General features: G+C 34.6%; 2 protein-coding genes and 2 pseudogenes across 7 annotated transcripts in view; 2 read left to right on the top strand and 2 right to left on the bottom strand.

Moving 5' to 3' along the window:
* LOC108611614 (UPF0585 protein CG18661) overlaps positions 1–22,243 on the bottom strand; it is an 87,810-nt gene that overhangs the window by 46,148 nt on the left and 19,419 nt on the right. For all 6 annotated transcript variants that reach the window (XM_089464533.1, XM_089464531.1, XM_089464532.1 and 3 more), the window contains exon 3: positions 16,796–16,831. The gene's annotated coding sequence lies outside the window, so the exon portion shown is untranslated. The remainder of the gene's footprint in view (positions 1–16,795; positions 16,832–22,243) is intronic.
* On the top strand, positions 2,692–4,196 carry LOC108612160 (mitochondrial 2-oxodicarboxylate carrier pseudogene; annotated as a pseudogene).
* On the top strand, positions 4,196–5,157 carry LOC108612158 (mitochondrial 2-oxodicarboxylate carrier pseudogene; annotated as a pseudogene).
* On the bottom strand, positions 20,200–21,194 carry LOC108611616 (uncharacterized). The gene is made up of 3 exons (XM_018004350.2): positions 21,040–21,194; positions 20,797–20,979; positions 20,200–20,731 (listed from the first exon to the last, which is right to left on the bottom strand). The coding sequence occupies exons 1-3, from the start codon at positions 21,095–21,097 to the stop codon at positions 20,514–20,516; spliced, it is 459 nt and encodes a 152-aa protein (XP_017859839.1). The 5' UTR covers positions 21,098–21,194; the 3' UTR covers positions 20,200–20,513.

Raw genomic sequence — 22,243 nt, 5'->3', positions numbered from 1 at the left:
TTGCTGGCTGCCGTAGCAGCTGCCGTTAGCTGGGCCAGTATGACCATGACTAATTTGTTAGCAATTATGTTGGATTGACATCGCCGGACTGGGCCACATTACCATAATTGTTGGTTTGAGCAACCGCCCACAGGTGTGACTTTCATGAACTTACATTACTCATGACTGCCGCAGGACAGCCCTTCAGGTGTTTGGGGCAAAAAGGCATACAACAAACATTGATTTTCAGAAATAATTCTTAATTTGTAGTGTTGGCTGTTGTGGCTAACCCTATAGCGTAAAGTAGTATGCTCTAGACAGTAGTCAGATGGTAAAAGTATCCCCAAGATACAAGAGTAAAGTAATATATAAATTCTGTACAGCGTACAATTGAATAAGATGTAAAAGAATCTTTAGAAAGATAAGGTATGCACACGATACTAACTATCTGTGAAATTATAAATTGACTTTGTATAAGATACAATTGAGCAAGATACAAAAGCATCTTTAATATGAAGCATACTACAAGATACCAAAGTATCTGTACAATATAAAATTTGAATAAGATACAAAAGTATCTTCAACTAGTAGAAATGCACATCTATGAAAGAGTACGTTAGCTCGTTTAAAATACAATTAAATAAGATTCAAAAGTATATTCAAGAAGAAGTATGACAAGATACTAAAGTGCCAGTACAATATAACAGTGCATAAAGTGTGAATAAGATACAAAAGTATCTTCAACAACATCTGTGAAATAGTAGGCTAACTCAGTTTGAGATACAATTAAAAAAGATACAAAAATATCTTCAAGTATAGGTAACAATTATAATATTTTAACTCTATTTAAGATATAATTGAATAATATACAAAAGTATCTTCTTCAACAAGTAGAAGAAACTAAAGTATCTGTAAAATATAAAAGTGCTAATAATATACAAAAGTATCTTCAACTAGTAGAAGTAGCACATAATACTATGATATCTGTGAAATAATAGGTCATCTCTGTTTAAGATAAAATTAAATACAATATAAAAGTATCTTAAGCAATTAGAAGTATCACAAGACACTGAAGTATCTGTAAAATATTAAAGTGGGAACAAGATACAAAAGTATCTTTAACATTCTAAAAACTTTTATGCATCTATGAGATACTAAATTATCGTTCAAATATCTTTAAGTTTAAATGTTGCAATTACATATTTTAATACCTATTAGATAAAAGTGTATTTTTGAGTCTTAGTATTTACCAGGCGCATATCTTTTTAAAAGCTGCTAATCTACGTAGTTACAATAAACTTATGAAGTAAAATCTTAGCTTCTGCGTGTACTATATATCTCGATCCATTATCTGCAATCGATGTATATTACAATATTATTATACATACAGATATACTACGTAAATTGACAATGACAGCACTCACTGTAGTTATTTCAGAGCATTTCATAGTCAACATACGCTCGACTCCTTAACTTCCTAACCTCAGCTTCAACTACTTAATGACTTAAACAACTAACTACAATGTAGTCTCGCATAAAGTTTCCACTCTAAAAGTCAGTCAAATGCAAAACCGCAGCTTGTTTTTGGGGGCGTCTCAGGCAACACCAAATGGCAGAGGATGTGGAGATGGGGCAGGAACTGAAAATGGGGACACAGACCGCAGCTCTGCATGTTTAACAATTTGCACTTAATTGTTTAGCTCGACAACAGCAACAACAATAACAACAACAACGATTACGAGACAACTGACAACAGCAGCAACAAGAACAACAATTATACAAGTATAACACATTTACAAGCGTATTGTAATTAATTTATGTGAAGTATTTGGAGAGTTGCTTTAAGTGAGCCACTAAATAGTTTCCTTTTCGTTTGCAAGTGAATTTTTGACTACTGCTGAAGCTCTTGACCATTTGATACGCCCACTTAATTGTGTGGTCATCGAGGAACCACTGGGCGTGGTCTGCGGTTGGCAATTATTGCAGCTAAGCGACCGAAGTAGTGGCGATTGTTAGATAATAGGATGGTGAGCGTATTAGCGAGAGACTTGTCCCTTTAACATTTTTTAGACAGCAAAATATCTACGAGATGTAAAAATATCTTTGAAATATTAAAATATCTTTAATGGAAGAAAACTTATTTAAAACGGATGCTTCGAGTATAGAGATATAACTCTAAATTGTATATCTTGTAGGTATCATTAAGATACAATATAATAGTACAATACAATTGTATCTATCAAATGCTTAAGATACAAAATAGGATCTGCCACAGAAAACAATATCCAAAATATCTGTTGCATCTGCGAGACCTAAGAATATTTTTGAGATGCCGAATTATTAACAAGATACAAAAGTATCTATAAGGCAGTAATGTTTATTTAAGATTTAATCTGTTTAAGAAAGTATCTTTAAAATGTGAGAGTAGCTTCAATAAAATATTATCCTAAAAATACACATGAATTTGCAGATCCATTATTTATTTAAAAAACACCAGATAGAAATAGTAAGCTCCAGACGTGCATCTAAGACTATCTGAAAAACTAAATTTGCTAGTTACAGAAATATCCAAAAGATACAAAAGTATCTCATAGAATATATATACCTAAGGCATTCTTTTTGGAAAATGCTTATACTAGGGAAAGCCTTTAAATGTATTAGTTTGATACGTAGCTCGAGGAATTAGGTCAAGATATATCATATATGGATACAGTAATTAAGTATTTATTGGATTTGACGAAAATGTCATTTGAAATTTAAATCAAAAAACCTATAAAAACAAATTATAAAATAAAAACTTTCATGTAGGAGGGTAACTTATACTTTATGACTAAATTGAAAGAGAATCATGAACAAAGACCGGCTCATAAACCGCCCAACCCAATTTTTCCAATCATTGCTGGCGGTTGCTCGAGCATTGTGGATGCGATGCTGATGCAGCCATTGGATGTGATCACGACTCGACTGCAACTGCAGAGTGATATGGTCATAGGGGGTAATCACTATACGGGCATGTTGGATGCCTTCAAGACAATGTATCGCGAGGAAGGTATCACATCATTCTGGAAAGGCCTAGTGCCCGTTTTACTGGTTGACACACCAAGGCGAACAATTAAGTTTCTGGTCTTTGAGCAATCCAAGCAGTATTTCATGTTTGGTGAGAAGCATCCGACGCCCTTGACTTACTTTTTAGCTGGCGGATTGGGGGGCATGGTGGAAGCCATTGTTCAAAATCCTTTCGAAGTAGTCAAGGTGTCACAGCAGGCAAGTCACGAGTCAGTTCACACGATGCAGATGGCAAAGACTATAATTCGAAACGAAGGCTTCGGCTTTCGGGGACTGTACAAGGGCATGTCAACGACGGTGACTCGAAATTTTATTTTTAATGCCATATATTTCGGATTCTATTGGACAGTTCGAGATGCAACGCCCACCTATAAAAATGCTTTTTACGACTTTTTGCGCACTGTTGCAATCGCCTGTGCGGCCAGCTTATTTGGCTGCGTGGCAAGTCTTCCCCTAGACGCGGTAAAGACGAGAATACAAGGACCACAGCCGGTGCCGGGTAAAATCAAATATAGGAGCACGTTCCAGACTCTTTATACAATATCGAAAGAAGAAGGCTGGACGACATTATACAAGGGCCTGCTTCCGGTGGTGCTACGAATGGTGCCTGGCGGAGCTATTTTGCTCATAGGTTACGAGTTTATCAACAAGCTGTTAGTGCTAAAGTTCAGCCAATAAACATTAACTAAATTCAATAAATGTCAAATTGATCTAATTAGGAAGGAGACACCGTTAACCTAGCGAATTAATGCAACTCTACGTTTCTTTTGGACATGCATTAAAAGAAACACATTCAAATCTAATATATAAAAAAATGGTGTGTTAAGTTCTCAGAAGCTTCTATTATACATTAATGTTTCCATATGTTGTGGTATTCAAGCGACTCAAAAATCAAAGTGTTATGATTGATATTGATCGATAAGAAGAAACGGAAAAGTTATCGGAGTAATTTATAATGAATAAATTATCGTATGGTACAGAGAAAAATAAAACTAACTAAATACAAATAAGCAATTCAATTGCTCTAAAATGTAAATTAAATATAGAGAAATGTTTCTATGAAAATTATAGTCATTTGGAATTTAAATCAGTTCCAGGTAATTGTAAAAATTTAAATGAAAATTTAAAATAAAAATAAACCCTCCCTCAAATATATTTTATGACTAAATTGAAAGTGAAGTATGGAAGAGACCCGAACTATAAGCCACAGAATCCAATTTTTCAACTCATTGCGGGCGGTTGCTCGAGCATTGTGGACGTGATGCTGATGCAACCATTGGATGTGATCACGACTCGATTGCAGTTGCAGAACGATGCGATCATGGGGCCAGATCACTATGCTGGCATGTCTGATGCAATTAAAAAGATATATCGCAAGGAAGGCGTGACAGCATTCTGGCGAGGCTTGGTGCCAGTTTTGGTGATTGACACACCGAAGCGATCAATTAAGTTTCTGGTCTTCGATCAATCCCAGCCGCTTTTTATGTTTGGTGCTCCATGGCCTAGCCCGCCGACTTATGCGTTTGCCGGTGGATTGGGGGGCATTGTGGAAGCACTAATTCAAAATCCCTTTGAAATAATTAAGATAACACAGCAGGCAAGCAGGGAGAAGCTTCCTTCCATACAAGTGGCAAAGAAAATAATTGAAAATCAAGGTTACGGCCTACATGGATTGTATCGGGGCATGCCAACGATGGTGGCACGAAATTTTGTCTTTAATGTCATTTATTTCGGGTCCTATTGGTCGGTTCGCGATGCAACGCCCACGTGCCAACGTCCTTTAAATGAGTTTCTACGTAATTTTGCAATCGCTTGTGCAGCCAGTCTATTGAGCTGCGTGGCAAGTCTTCCACTAGATATTGTAAAGACGAGGATACAGGGTCCGCAGCCGGTGCCGGGTAAAGTCAAGTATAGCGGTACACTCAACACAGTTTTACAGATATGCAGAGAAGAGGGTTGGAAGGCACTGTATAAGGGCCTGCTCCCGGTTACGATACGAATGGTACCTGGCGGTGCTATTTTGCTTGTAGGTTATGAGTATATCATCAAGTTTTTGGTGTCAAAGTACAACAAATAAAATCAGACCTTGTTTTTTTTATTTTCCAAACTAAATTTAATGGAATGATAAAGATTTTCAGCAAGGAAGTGAGGGAGTGATGAGGTCTGCCACGCCTCCTTCCACGCGTTACATACTCTTAATAAAACAATTATAACCTAACTACCATTTTCAATGGGTTCAGAGCACAGGAACTCCAGTCTTAAATATATACGAGGTATGATTTCATAATAAAATATAAAACATATCTCTTACAATATTAGATCTAAAGACTTTACATTTTAAATATTAACTGAGATGAATTTTATACCATTCTGATTGTTTTTATATATTTGATAGCGACTCAAACTCTAGCCCCTTCCCTCCAATAGTAGAGGCGTGTGCTTTGACAAATATTTAGAGGGTTCACGAGATCTAGAGCATGATGAACTATAATAATTGCATATGAAGTCAAATAATATTACAGCTAAACTAATTGCTGCCAGATTTCAATATTTGGCTGTCCCATATATGTAAGAGCGAAGTGAGCAGCATCATTCAAATGATTAACTAATAGAGATGCAAAATAAACAAATTAAGCAAACAACGAACGCAATGCACAGTTGATGCTGGGGACAATTAAACAAGTTGAGCAACAAATCGAATCGTCCTCATACGACAATGACGAAACAACAATATATCAAACAATAAATGTGTTTTGGCTTTTCTGGGCAACGAAAATGTCTCCAGGGTCAATTTCGCATGCATACGAATTGCCGCACACACACACACAGAGAGAAAGAGAGGGGGCGGAGAGAGAGGTACTCATACAAGCTCGAAATATACATAGATTAGTGTAATTACGAGTACTGCCATGCGGCAGTGGAATGATGTCAATGTTGGCTCTAAGGCATTTCACTGCATTTCACTGAATTGCAGCTAGAGGGAGATAGTTGCATACCCTGATTAAGCGAGTGAGAGAGAGATAGAGAGACAGTTTGGGCGAGTGTTTGGCATTAACAACATGATGCTGGTTACATTTTGGCATATGGCAAATTCAGCTTTTGATTTCATTTCATTACCCACTGCAATTTCAACTATGAATAATTGAATATGTGCATTGCATACTTTAAGGCATCAAATTGTCATTGCAATTGAAATGGTTGTCGTTGTTGTTATTGTAGTTGTTGTTGTTGTTGTTGTTGTCATGCTTTTGGCTAATTCAGCTGGAATATGCCTATTACGCATTAAAACTAATTAAGCATGAACATTTCGGCTGACACCCGCCTGACACCGCTGCCTCGCTTCAAAGCAATTGACAAAAGTTTCCAAATATCGTTGTTTGCCTTTGATTAATGCCAGTTTTAAATTGTCAAACATTTAACATTTTGGCCGCGGTAAGCTGATAATACACATGTGCCTAAATATGCATAAGATGAAACATCTAAAAATATAGATAAGCTTACCTAATTATATCGCTATATATACGATATAATTATTTTATTTTTAAACTTGAAGAATGCATATGAAATGAGTTATATTTTACTTGTATTATTTTGTATTATATATATAATTTATTATATTATTATGTTATATTATATTATAAGCAATAATATTTATAGTTAATAGCAATTTTACATAATTCCAAGAGCTCCTAAAATTGCCTAAGGCCAATTAAACGTTTAGATTCAATTAACTATATATATATATATATATATATGTATATATATAATTTACAATAAATACACTATTAACTTAAGCAACAATAATCCGAATCGCATAAGTTCTCAAATTTCTATAATTTTAAGCCGTATTTACAAGCTTCAGCTATAATCCTTCCAATTAGGGCTTAAGTTGTTGAAAAAAAGACACATAATTAAATCACTGGCATTATAATTTGAATGCCATTAAGCCGTTCAGTTTTATTAAAATTTATCCAGCTATCAATTTTATTGCTTTTGACTCAATTAAGCCTCGCAAATGCCACACATAATTCCAATAAAAGTGCACAATTCGAACGGGACTTCAACACTCTTCAAATTCAACAATGGGTGAACGCTCAATCAACATGGGTCGAATCGCTAATAGAAAACCGGAAAAAAAAATTTGGGCAATTTGATAAATTCAGCATAAATGAATTGAGTTAACAGAAATGAAAAGCGGCCAATGGAAACCTAATTGTTGTCGCATTTCGCTTTATCTCTATCAGTATATGAATTGGTTCCTTTAACTGCCTCGATGCTGTTGTCCAGTCAATAAAATATGAATTATTTGAAATATTTTGGCGTACAAATAAATCGAATGCCAACACTCAGCATCAAAGCATCGAGTGAAATAGTAAAGAAAATAATATATAAAAAATACTAGAAAAAAAATATATATTTCATATTTGCTTTTACTTTGCTTTATTTTTTTTTTTATTTTTTAGTCTGGTCACAAATTTTTTATCAGCACATAGCACAAATTTCGTATACGTCATGTGATTGCGGTTGAATGCCTGTTTCTGTTATTCTTGTTCTTGTTATTGTTGTTGTTGCGGTTGTCTAAATAAATTTTTTATTGACCATGGTTAACGCTTCAGTGGGCAATAAACGTGCGCGAGGCAGTCAAACAGACCTCACGTTGGTGCGGGGGGTAGAATTTTCGGTTCACACCAAGTGTGAAAAGCACAAAAACCACAGAGAGAAATTTGCTGGCCGCCAACTGCTGTTGCCAGTGTTGGCTAACGCCTCGAAGCATGCCACAAGATATTTGGCTTACTCACACACACACACAGAGGCACGCACTGCCCACTCAAGTGTGTGTGCGTGTGCGAAATAAAATGCTCGAATTACACTAGTTATACAACTGCTGGGCGTCAAAATGATTATGTTGGTGGAAGAGCCAAGGGGGCCTTGGGACTAATCCCAAACTGAAACTGAAAATGAGATGGGATATATATACATATGTGTATGTGTGCGAGAAAAATAGAGAAAGCAAGAGTGAGATAGAGAGAGAGACAGGGAGTTTGTGTAAATGTGCGTCTCAGCCTTTCTTGTTATTTATTTATTATTTAATTTATATTTTAAACTTATTTTTGCTGAATCGCTTTAAATGAAAATCAACAAATATTTTTGGAAATATCCAATTTCAACTATGTAAAATAATTCATTGATGTATGTATAATATTTAAATATTTTAAAAACATTTTATTTATATATGAAAAAGTCAATGAATATATATATTAGAAATATATGTATATAAGAAATATATATAACAATAAATTGTATTTTGCTCTTAAACCAAAAATTAACTAAAAAAAAAAAAATAATGATAATTTATATATATTTTTATGAAAAAAAAAAAAAAAAAAATGATTTATATATGTATTTATGAAAAAAAATAAAATAAAAAATAATAATAATAATAATAATTTATATATATTTGCAAGCAAAGTTAAATCTTTAAATAATCATTCTACTGAAAAATTTTGCCAATTTTTTTTTTATCTGGAGCATTCGAATTTCTTAACATAACTGATTTATGTTGTATTGAAAATTCATAACACGTTTCAGGTTTCCCATCCGCAATGTGAGCGTCAGTCGAATTTTATTCTATTTTTTGCTATTTGGGCATTATTATTTGTATTCTCTTAATGGTCGTTGCCCCTGAAAGTTTAAAGCCGCAGCGTAAAGTGCGGCGAAAATGAAATGAAATTAATATGAAGTTTGACTTAACGCCTCATAAATCATTGTCCAATTTTCATGTCGCATGCCCTGCAGCAAGCAGCAGGAGCAGCAGCCGCAGCAGCAGGACGAACAGGGACAATCTTGTGCTGGCGATGTCCTGGCTGCCTGTAACACAAACACACTTAAAATGATTGAAATATATGTATGGCAGCTCTATATGCGTAACATGCTGATACATTGCAGCGAAATGCGTATATATGTATATATATATATATGAGCGATGTATGTATATATGTAAGTATGTATATAAAGACAAGCTTCATATTGGCCAAGAGCGAAGACAGGAACAGGACCGAAGACTGAAGACTTCCTCATTACACGCTTGTCACGTGCACATTTAACGATTCGCTGCACACACACACACATACACGCTCTCACAGACAGACATTTACAGTGACATAATTACACACACACACACACACAGAGAGATACCAACACCCGTGCATGACAGTCATTCATATTAATATTGTCGGTCAAGAAAAAAAAAAAAACATAGACATAGACAGTGCTAAAAAAAAAATACTCAGCCAGACATGCATACAAATTTCAGTTTAAAGTAGAAAAGATCTTGGCTCACAACTATATACACATAGCCTTGTATACTTTTACAGAAATTGAACTAAACTGAAATGGATTTCTTAAAACTTTTATAAACATTTATAGATTTTTGCAAGTTTTTCAACATAAATTCACAAAGTTCTTCTGCCGTTGCAGTTGTATTTGAAATTTGATTTGCAAATTATGCACAAGTCTCCACCTCTCTCACTCTCACTGTCTCATTTTTTTCCATCTGTCACTTTCTCTGTCTGTACTTGATTCTGCTAGCTTAGGTGGAAAAATGAAATTTAAACCCTACAACAATTTTATAGAATTTTATTTTAAAGTCAAACATATAAAAAAAGTAAGCGTTTATAATATATAAAAACATTCTTTTTAATATTTTCACTTTTTTGTTCTCTAAACCTTTTATTACATGATATGTTTGTGAACAATAAATGCTGAACTTTATTTTTTTTTTTTAACTTACACAAAAAAAAAATATATATATATAATATAAGAATGATAAATTAAATGAAAATAATATTTAAAAAAAAATAAATAAATAATACAATAATATATAAACAGATAAACAGAAACTTATTTTGAAAACAACAAAAGTCACCTTACAGCTGCCTTTACCTCCTTTTCAGTCTTTTGAATGAAAACATTTAATTTCAATTTGATGTTTAAATTGCAAAACTTTCCGTCCAAGTTCATGTGCAGTAGAAGGGCATTAAGCCGGCACTGGACCACTGACCATATATGCACCACATGACGTCCCATTACACAGCCTCACATACCACATAACGCACACCCACACCCACACACACACACACACGCACACGCACACCAACATCTTGATACAGATAATTAAACATGCTGCGCACGTGCAGCGGCTGCTTTCAACATTTTATGCTCTGATATTCAAGCAAGGGAAAAAAACTAAATGAAATGCATTGGCCGAAGGGACGGGGGTGTGTTTATATGTCTGGTCTACGCCTCATGGTCTGGGTCACAAACACAAATTGGATCACAAGTAGTGCCCAAAGTACGAAAACTAACTTTATGGCCAAATTCCTACAACCACATGGGGAACACGAGCCAGCAGCTAGTTATGCGTCTGCTGGCGATTTTTATATATTAATTAAAACGAATTTCACGTGTTAATGAAATCAAATGTGGAAAGCGTGTTCAACGAAAACATGGCAAAACATGTAGACCCAACTATGAAAATATATACATATATTCTACCTATACATATACATATATCTATGCCAACAAAATTTACAATACACGAATCGTTCGAGCTGTAAAATTGTTAAGCAATTTCATATCATAAAACTCGTTTCTAAAATCGTTTTCGATACTCCAAAGAATGCTGTAGGCACGCTGCATGGATGTGTTGTTATAGCAACAGCAGTTGCTCGGAAACTGCGTCCGTAGCCATCAGCTCGTCGGCTTTGAGGTTACAGAACATAGCCAACAACATGTTGCGTATACGCCATGTTGTATCGAACCAGGGAAGTTGTTGCGACATGTTAATGCTAACAGCTGTTAGAGCACATTGAATGTTAATAAATAACAGCTGAGCTTACAGCTAGGGAATATAGTTAATGATCATTTGATAAACAATAATCGATTACTTTACTTCTATATCGAATGAGCTGCGATTAATTGAAAGTAAGTATATAAAATAATTTTAAGTTCATAAGTGTTAAAAATATATAATTTACACCCTGCTGTAAAAACAGTTTACTAAAATTATTATAAATAATTTGTATATATATATATTGAATAATATAAAATTATAATTATTAAAACACTGTTAATAATTAATACACTTATATAGATATCATATTTAACATATATTTGTATTTACAACATTCTAAATAGAGTTCTAAATTACAAACATTTATTAAACTTTAATAAAATTTAGCTAAAATTTGCTGAGAAAATTTAATAAACTTAAATAAAGATTTATTACATTTATTTAGTACAGATTCGAAATTTGAAAAATATATACAAGTGTAGAAACCATTTTGTTTTTTTTTTTTTTTTTTTTTTTTTTTTTGCTTCAACACTAAATGTATTAAATTTATCTTGATTAAATTTCAATTCCACTCTGACAAAAATAAAAACAGATTTTTAAATTGTTCTTTTTTGCCAACAATTTTGCAACAGTAACGAAATAGTTGACTATTTGATGCACACTTGCACACAGCTAAATATTTACCTAGCCCATAAATCTATAAAATTTAATTTTAAGCAAATAAATCAAAGTCAACACACACACACACATACATGCATATTAGGCAACGTATAAAATAATAATGTTGTGTGGCATTTTGTGTGTAACATTTAAGCTTCAATGTTTACACTTGACAAATAGACAAAGATTTCGTCCATAATTTACGAGAGAACTGCAAAGGCCAAAAGCTGTCGTTGAAAGTGAAAATTGTAGAGAAATTTTGAACAAAAGCTAAACCGCAGCCGGCTTAAAAATACAGCCTAAGAATCTCTTTGCTGCAAAGCGAATCAAAAATAAATATGTTTAGCTGAACCACAGCATTTTCCATCAAATCAAGCATCTCAAATAAATATATTTACATTTATATCGTTGTGGCTTTGTTGGAGATTAACAAAAATGTTGTTTGCATATCTTTAAGTTTTCTCCAGGGCCATGAGCTACATTTGCTGTAACTGCTGCTTGGCTAAGTGTTGCCATTAGAAGTTTTAGTTGTTGAGTTCTTGGCTTGTTTGCAAGTCATTAGAAAGACTTCATTAGCAGCGAAACAAGAAGCTGCATGGTCAGCTCAGCTCAGATAATAGCACAGTGTTTGCTAATGATCTCAGAAAAGGAAATTCACAAAACAGAAATATAGAAATAAATATGCAATATATAAGTGAAACTATAATTGAGATTATGTGAAATCAGGGAAAATAGAACTGTTTTCTGTAGTTATATAGTCCAACGAAAATATTCACCTCACACATCCTTAATTGCAGTTTTCCAACTAGAAATACGCTGAATAATCATGATTTCAGCTTTCAAATTTTATTTTGATAAATTTGTAGCTCATATTCAAATTTGTGTTTCCGATTTCCATTAGAAATATAAACTAGTTATATCATGATGAGCCTGTTTGATGTATTATAACGTTTACAACGCCCCATGTCAGTAATCACTGTTGGCAACATGATTATAATCATCATCAGCACGAGCATCATCATCATCATCATCATTCTGCTCATAAGCCTGATGATGAGACAGCCCTTGAGGGTGCACTGTCGCAGTTGCATAACTTGCACAATTTATGCATGAGAGCAACGCAGAGTTAATCCTACAAGACGCCACCAACGTGCGTTGCCAGACCCTCAAATTTGGGGTTAAGTTCTCTCACTCTTGCTGTCTCACTCGCTCTCGATGCTGTTATTTCAGTGAAAGCACAACAACGGAACGGGCATTGTTATTAACACCGAAATGACTAACAAAAACAATAACAATAACAAAACCAACTGAATGCAAACAGCAGCTGTCTACGAACAAGCCCAGGCATTTCAATTAAATCCATAGGCAAATGTTCAAATGTTCAAAGTTCAGTGCAAGTGCAAATGAATTAAATTAATGATGGTTATGTCATGATTATTGTCATGTTTTCTTACTCTCGAAATCAGCTCCCATCTTGGCCAAAAGACAACGTTTTCTTCGCGATTTATTGTTTTTATTCTCTATCGTTTTCTTTTTTTCACCCCCATCCAGCCGGAATACGGAAAATCCGACAAATTTAATGGCGGCACAATGAAAAATCACTGCCGCATATGGCCAGCCAATAACTGACATTATTGACTGTTAATATCCGAGCAGCTCACAGCAATAATGGAGAATGACAGTTGACTAAAGCGCACGCGACATCTGCATACCCTTTAGTGTGGGAGCCTCAGTGGGCATATTGATTAAAGAGATTAAATAATAATAATAAAATGCAAGCGGAAATACATAAAATTGAAAAATAAAATTGAAAAAAATCCATTAGTATAAACAAATTTTTTTTTAATAATAATAATAATAATAATTTATTGTGAATTAATAGTATGAAAAAAAAATTGTTTTTAATAATAATAATATTAATAATTTAATGTGACTTAATAGAAAAAATATTATGTGAGGTGAGCGATATTATTTAAATTATTTAATATCAATAACTATTAATCACTTTTATATATTTATTTATATATAAATATTAAAATACAAAAAAAAAAACTAAATTAAATTAAAATAAATAAATACATTACAAAACATTATACAAATTTTATTTTTTTGTTTTTTTAATTTTTTTATTTGCAATATATTGATAAATGAAAAAAATTAAATAAAAAATAATACAAATAAATTCTTTGTACATTCCTTTCTTAATATATCGCTGGCTTAAAAGCTACTATATATCTATTTGACTATATTATGATACAGATTTTATGCAAAAGTTCAAAAATAGCCTTTCTCAATATTTCAGCGTTCATGCTCTCACAAAAACTGCGTAAGAATTGCTATAGTATCCGCCATTGGGTGCTGGTCTAAAAGCGTTGCGAATGCAACATTTCAATAACTGAAACGCCAATTAAAATTGTACAATGGGTTCACATTGCTCGGTCAGAAAGTTGGCGGCGGGTCTGAATGTCAGTTAAACGAGCAAATAGTCAAAAATAAACACACACACAGACGGAAGGGACATCTGCATCGGTGTTGGATGCAGACAAGCGCATGTATATATGTGTATATACACATGTATTTATATATATATATATATCTCTCTGAATATGTAAAGTCGGTGGCAGACAGTTACAGCGACATCCTTGCCATGCACATCCTGCCATATCCTGATGCATGGCTGATATGCGCTGGTAATTGGTATTGTTTGCCCGAACGCGTGGCCAGCGAGCTGCAGCCATAGCCGGACAGACTCTCCCACACACACACACACATACTTTTGCACCTTGACGTCAAATGAAAAACCAAAATAATAAAACAAGTGAAAAAAAATTCATGTGAAACCCAATGTCATGTAAATAGGCCGCAACTGGGGCAACTATAACAAGAGATGGCTAACAGAAGGGAACAATTAAAGAGGGAGAAGGAGAGCGAGAGAGAGAGAGAAAGAGAGTGACGGCGCATCAGACAAAAGCCACGTTGCAAATGACGGTCAATTTCGCATTTTCTATGTGCATGATCTCATAATTTGCAGCTCTTTCCACTGCACATAAATAGTCGGAATTATCAGAATTATTTACTCCTGGAACGATCGGTATTGGATGCGGGTCTAACGGAGGCAATCACGAGGCTAGAGTCACTCTCTAAGAAGATGATGATGATGCTGATGTTGTTGCTGTGAAGCCTCCGGCTACATTTCCCGTAAAACCTATTGGCCTCCACTGATGACGGACCCATTGCACTAAATGCTTTTCTGATAATAAATGCGTATAACACACACACACACACACTGTTAAAAGACTCGGTGGTTTGCTGTTACTTTTATGTTAACTAACAGCTCTGCTCTGACGTCAAGTCCCCAGAGTATGCTCTGTTATCCCAGCTTGACGATGCTTAAGAGCCGGCAAGTGATCCAAAGCAATCAAAATTAAGTATATATTTGCAAATTTCATTAGGGAGCACCATAAACGTGATCAATAATTTATTTTAGATGATTAAAATAACTAAAACTGGTATACTCCTGTTGGTATATTCCTGTTATGGCACTGTTAACACGATCCGCTGGCGATCATGACTCGCTGTCCGAACTTTTTCAGCCAAAACACAAAATAAAACTTACTACAATTCTTTACCATTATTTTTAGATTCGATGTGAAGAAATTGTCCTTAACACAAATAATTTAAAATCTTTATATAGTTCGGCTTCATACTAAAATAATTTATATTACATATACACATATACATAATTATAATTTATTATTATTTTGCCAAATTAAATGCATATAACTTCTAAAAGGTTTTACGAAGACTTCTTATTTATTTTTTCCTGCTAGCAAGCAAGCTAAGCAAACATTTTTTTTTTTTTTTTTTTTTTTTCACGACAACTGATTCCATTTATATATAATAATAAATTGGCTTATTTTACATTGACCTATGAGAGAAGTTCGGACTGCTTGTTGTGAAAGGCAATATGATATTATTTTAATAATTATTCTAATAATTATTTCTTTTAGCTAGAAATATTACTTACGAGCTCGAATTTCCATTATAAGTCACGGCCAAAAGCAAGTTTATATACTTTTTTTTTTTTTTTTTTTTTTTTGAGAACGCATCTTAAGCAAACTAAAGTTACGCTTGACTCTGGCTACAATATGTACCTGCAGCTTATCCAATATTGAGCGCAGCTCTAACTATCTTCATCTATCTGGCAACGAAAACAAAATCCAACGGAAACTTGGCCACAGCACAACACGTTAACTGGGGAAACCAATTCAACTTTCACGTTCGCATTGTTTGCCCAAGCACGAAAAGTTATTAAGATCCATAGACGTGATTTTGCATGTTTTAAAAAAGTGGAGTAAGGAAAAGGCAACAACAACGATGCTGATACGCTGTATGGCGTTAAATATGTTTATGCAGATAGATAGATAGATAGATAGATAGTTAAAGCACAATTTCCATTAGTGTTCGGGAAAAGGCCAAATGCCTGAATAAGGAAAAGTTCAGACCGACTATCCCATTGACACGCCTGACAAGAATTGAATTAAAAGTTTTCCCTCTAAAGGAGCAGCTGGCAAAAAAGACAACAACGTAAAAAAAAAGAACAAAAAAAAAATGAAAAATGCGCCGCTTTTCAATTTTCATTGTGGCCAAAAAGTTTCAGCCACGAAACGCGCATTTAAATTGATTTGTAATTCGTGGTTAATTCAGATGGCGGCCCACACACACCGCACACACATACAGACAGAGCATTGGCCCCTCTGATAGCCTCTACTTCAGACTATTTTCATTCAGTATACGCCGCGTTGGTTTTTCCCTGTTCATGTTATTAACGTAATTTGACACTGAAAGCCTGACAGCTGCGACAAAAATGTTCTTTTTTACTCATTTTTTGTCTTTTGCAAGGTAGATGGGCGCTTAATTGATAATGAGCTACGGCAGCAGGTTGGCACTTGGTCTGGCATTGCATATATTAAATATTGATTTAATTGTTAACCTGTCACAAAATCATAAATATGAAATCCGAAAGAAACAATTGCTATGTGGTTTGTTAAAGTGCGAGAGCCATATAATCACCTCGTTATGGGAGATTAATACGCAAAGAATATTGAAAAAAAGCATCAGCAAGTGTCATTAGAAAGTATAATTGATCTGTCAAAGGGACTCGAGCTGAATTTTTTATGAATATAAATATGATATAAATAATATGGAAAAATAAATAATCAAAATAAATTTATTTACCAATTTAGAAATATAAGCTATCCATAATTCAGCAGTCTGAAATATATAATAAACAAAAATAGTTAGTTAAAGTAGAAATATTTTATATATTTTAGATAATTTAATTAATTTGTATATAACTTAATTTAATTCAAGACAACAGCCACCTTATATACATATTTATATATCACTTATCTCTAGTCACTTTTGATCTCAGCAATCTAAATATATAAATAAATTCAAGTAAATGTAAATATAAGTTTGATACTCTTATAGGATAAATTTGATTGAATGTCATAGAACCCTAAAAGCGATCATTCAGCTGAAAATCACATTGAGTTGCAAAACGAGAAGAAGAAGAAGGGCAGCAAGTGCAGGGACACTCTGCACTCAAACTATTTCAGTGAGTATTGCATTAAGAACTGAATACAGTTATCGGAAAGGTACAGAAAATTCACAGTCTATGGCGAATCCTCCGTCACCCAGATAATATAAAGATGGAACTATTAGCTTCTAAACATCGCCTTTATCACCGTTTTATACCCGTCGTTTAAATTGGGTTAATATGCCATAGATTGATTAGTCTAAGCACGCTATTCCTATGCTCGCTCTCTCTTGTCGATCTGCCTGAGATCGCTCTGCTGTGCTCACTATTTCAGGTAGGACTGTACTCGATCTTTCTTCGTCGATCTGCTGACCTCGCTCTGCCCCTGGTGGATCAGCCTCAGTCCACTCTACTATGCTGGTATTTTTGTGCTCGCTCAGTCGAAGCTTGATTTAGCTGAGCTCGTTCTCCTTCACTCATTGACTGTGCCTTGACTACAGCTGAGCATGAGAAGCATAAATTTATTTCTAAATGGAATCCAAAAAGGGTTGGTCGGTATGGAAAACTACATGCGATTGCCTTACCACCCAGCTGATCTTTCTATAGGACTGACCCCTCTAAAATTGATTATATTCCCGCATCCGTATTACTGCTTTCTGTATAACTCATCTACACTGATCTGAACTTCATATAAAGTGTATACTATCTTCGACTTATGAAAGGCATTATTACTCAATTATTATTTGCCGTATCTGGGTAGCAGCTCAGTCTTAATAAACGCAACACAGATAAATCTTTAAAGATTGTTGCATCTTTGCCCAGAGAAATCGGCAACCGTTTTTGTCCGCTGTTGTTGCTCCTTTTGCTATTGCTGTTGTTGTTGTCGTTGTTGTTGTTGCTATTGCAGTGAGGCATTTAATTGATTGATTGCCGTTCGTCTATGTCTGCATCGATTCTGACTGCCCAGATGTCACGCCCACCGTAGCCCAACCCTAAGCCACGTTTCATAACCCATGGATTTTTCCCTCTGGCTGCTGTTATCAAATCGACTTCATGGACCCACATAACAGCCGCTGTTGTTGTTGTTGTTGCTGTTGCTGTTGTTGTTGTTGTTGTTGTTGTTGTTGCTGTTGCTGTTTCTGTTGTTACTGCCAATTAGTGTCGGCGCGTCATGAACGTGTGTGTGTGTGTGCCTGTGTGTGTCTATAGGTGTGTAGGTGTAGGTGCGTCATCAATTAATTTTTGTATTGTTGTTTTCCTTTTTTTGGAACAAAATGTTGCATTTTCTGTGAGCTCGTGGCGTGAGAAAGGGTAGCAGGATTTTAGGGTAACATAGGCCCCACTTTGGTCAGCGTTATGTGGCATATCACCCGTGCTTCCATAGGTAACCATGTTGACTGATTGGTTTTTCGTTTCAATTGTTTGCTTGCTTTTAGCCAGCTATGTGCTCCACGACTAACTTTTGTTATGGAAAGCTGGCGCATTTATATAACTCTGTATGCAATAGTTGGACATTCGGGGTGTCATGCGAGTGTTATGTCTGCTTGTATGTGTATGGGCTGTTATTAAATCAATTTCATACTTGTCACAAATGTGATTTAGACATTTTGCACACGATGTTGCTTCAAATGAACTAATTAAATTGAATTCAATCTTTTTCATATACATACGGAGAAGATAAATTATGTTTTATACCCTTATTGAAATTCGGGGCACCATAGCTTTGTTAAAAAACATGTTGCAGGCGGAAGGAGTGGAGGAGACAAAGGCAGAGTCCATTAGTGGAAGCTTAACTATATAATATACGCAGTACGATCGATGTTTATCGATAGAATATTGTATTCCTTGAAGAATATTGGATTTTAGTTACATGACTCCCCTTCCCTAGCAAGAATAACAGTTGAACAGTTTGCTATATTAGCGAGTTCATAGAAACTCTGCCTCGTTCAGAGCAGCAGACTTTTTCTGTTGATCGTCTTAAGCATTCGTGTGACGCTCTTTGAACGAACGTCATTTAGGGGGAGATACGATTGAAGTTCGTTACTCGATTGCTCTCTGAGTTTTTTCTCAGAGAGTGAATAAAATAGATTTATTTACAGACGTCAAGAGAAAGTCAGCAGTTATTTGCTTGCTGTGATTTTAGAAGAATATGAATGTCTATATCGCTTCTATATCGCTTCTAAAGTTTATCAGAATAGTTTATCAGCATTAAATATAGAAACTCGAACTTTCTATATTCATTCACGAAAGTGAAATGAGTATATTGGTTTCGCTGTAATTTCATACATATACAGTGAGTATATGTATATATGAGTATATATGTATGTATGTATGTATGTACAGAGAGTAACATTAATATTCGTTTATTTTATTTTTTATTTTATAAGACATATATAATTAATTGAAATTAAACCGGAAAAAACCGAATATTAATATTACTCTCTGTATATACATACATATATATTTTATCTTATCTTGATTAGAAAATACATATGTAAATACGATCGACTAAAAACACTCTTTATATAGCCAATATAATCTGATTACTAAAAACTGATAATTTAGAAACAAATATTTCGTAATGTTTCGTAATGAAAAAAGAATGTATAGAATATCACCTCTAGTGCAGGGTATTTCCTCGTCAAGCACTCCCGACTAAAACACGCTTATTCTATGAATTACAGTAATAAGTAAACAGCAAATTGGTTTACTATCCCATCCATATTTAGACTGAAATTTAGGTGTATATTTATTCAATATCTATCACAGCTTTCGGAAATTGGAGCCAATCATTCGATTGTATTTGTGAACAGCTGCTGAATAAATATAGAAAAAGTGCATAAACATAGGAAACTTTCCGATCTCAATCAGTTGCAGTTGGAAACTTCAGAGTGCAACATGTCTAAGGTACTCATTATAGCTTTATTGGTATTAGTGCAAGCTATCTGTATGCTAGCAGGTAAGTACGAATGGACTTGAAAGTTACGAAAAATATTTAAAGTCACTTAATTTATTCATTTAAAGATCAATCAAATCTCAAGAAACTCATCCGAGATATCAGAATGGAACTATTTAATCTGATTGAGGATTTACGTAATAGTTAATTGGATTACTGGAATATTATTTTATATATTTATATTTTATGTGTGAAATGTTGTTAGTCTTTCATTTATTGTTGATTTAATATTCGCTATTGTGGTGCACCTAGATTATTTATATGTTTAGTATTATATATTATATAGTTGATCCCAATTAGTTGAGAATATTGATAACCAGCTGAGTCACAATAGTGAAATCGTAAAAAATTTGTTCGATTTCACTTCACAATCTTATCGCATAATGTGATAAGCCAGAACTGAACGGTTGGTTAGGCAATATTGACAAATAAATGTTGACAGTTTATTGGAATATATTCTAGGCATAGATCTTGGCCAGCACCACGGCCAAGACAGCGGCCACGAGGGTGTAGGTGCTGCGACTCAGTGTGCCAGCTGAACTCTTGTTGCACTTGTTTCCGGAGCAGACATTACAATGCGCCCTCCTCCAGCTGGAATACTCCGGCTTGAGGGATAAGCTACAGACATTCACATCGGGATGAACGCAGCCATGCAGCTGATGCGTCACTGTGTTATCTAAATAAGTGCACAGCGATATTATGTTGAGCAACTGGTCAAAGAGAACCATCACAGCTACTTACTCTTCGGATACGTGTACTTGAGGGCAAGGCAATCATATCTATACATAGGTACCCAATGCACGTTCTGATGATAAACGCCCAAGTAATAGCTTGTCTCATTGGCTGCTGCATCGGTGCATGTCGTTGTTTTCGCTTTCTTGCAATCATTTGCGTTTAGGCATTTGTAACACGTCAAGGAGCTAGCTACGATTTGATATAACTTTTATTAGCTAGTGCTGTAAGCCCACTGCCAATTAAACTCACCCAACTGCACACAGGTAATAGCAATTAGCACACTGACAAGAAAGCTTTTCGTCAACATTTTGATACTTTCCTTTCTGCGAAGTGTTTTTATGATCTGTTCAGCAGTAAGTGAATTCTTTGCTTTAATGCCTTAACGCTTTATACTTCACCAATAACTCGCACTCAAAATTGGCTTATCTTCATATTGTGAGAGATTGTGCCAGAACACTCAACTCATTTCTGCCAAATGCTCAAAGCAAAACAATTTCCAGTCGGGCTATGATAACTGCTTAATACTCGCTTACGGTTCATAGGCAGATAAATAATACATACATACTATTATACTCTCAAGCCATTGAAAATGGGAAATCAGGATATAATGGTTTATGAAATGTATGTAACAGGCTGAAGGAGGCGTGACAGACCCCACAAAGTATATATATTCTTGATCAGTGCGACGAGCTGGCCCTGTTCGTCTGTCTGTCCGTCTGTCCGTATGTTTGAACGCGTCGATCTCAGAAGATATAAGAGCTAGGGACTGGAATTTTTTTTCTAAGTCCGTGTATACTACGCGCATATCGAGCTTTTCTTTAAAATTCGATAATTAGTCTCGATATTTGGTTATCGGTTAAAAACTTTATCGAAAATCAGTAATAAGTTTATATCTGCTACATCTTGAAAGCTAGAGTCGCCAAATTTTAAATATGTATATGCCTATATGCATTTTATTCAAACTCGATTTTTGTTAAAATTTACCCCCCACCCTTATATCCAACCCCTCACCCACACCTTTGTAAAGGGCGTATTTCAAATACTAGAGACTTGTGCTTTGGCAAATGCATGCATATCTCTGTTACAATCATAATCAGAAAGTTTCATTAAAAGTCATTAAGCAATTAAATGCGTGCCTGTGTATGTGAGTGTGTGCGTGCATGTGCAAATAATTATTGAACTATCAGTTGCGCGAGGGGTTCAGGGGATCTCGTAGTCGAGGATTATCGACTAGAGGTTTCTTACTTGTTATAATATTATATTAGCTATAATATTTATTTTCTAATTGTAGAACTTTAAGATATACATACATATTTTTTTGGATTCGCCAACAATAGCTCCTAGTAGAAGACACCTACATAGAGCTATAAATTTTAAATATAGATTCATTTTTAATTTGGTAGACTTTGAATATTTGTCAAAATACACCCCCGTCCTCAAATCTACCTCCAAC

This window comes from Drosophila arizonae, chromosome 3, assembly GCF_054131065.1.
Source record: "Drosophila arizonae isolate 15081-1271.41 chromosome 3, UAZ_ARI_1.0, whole genome shotgun sequence".
Taxonomy (NCBI): Eukaryota; Metazoa; Arthropoda; class Insecta; order Diptera; family Drosophilidae; genus Drosophila; species Drosophila arizonae.
Note: the sequence above shows the minus strand (reverse complement) of the source record. Positions and strands in the feature narration are given on the sequence as shown.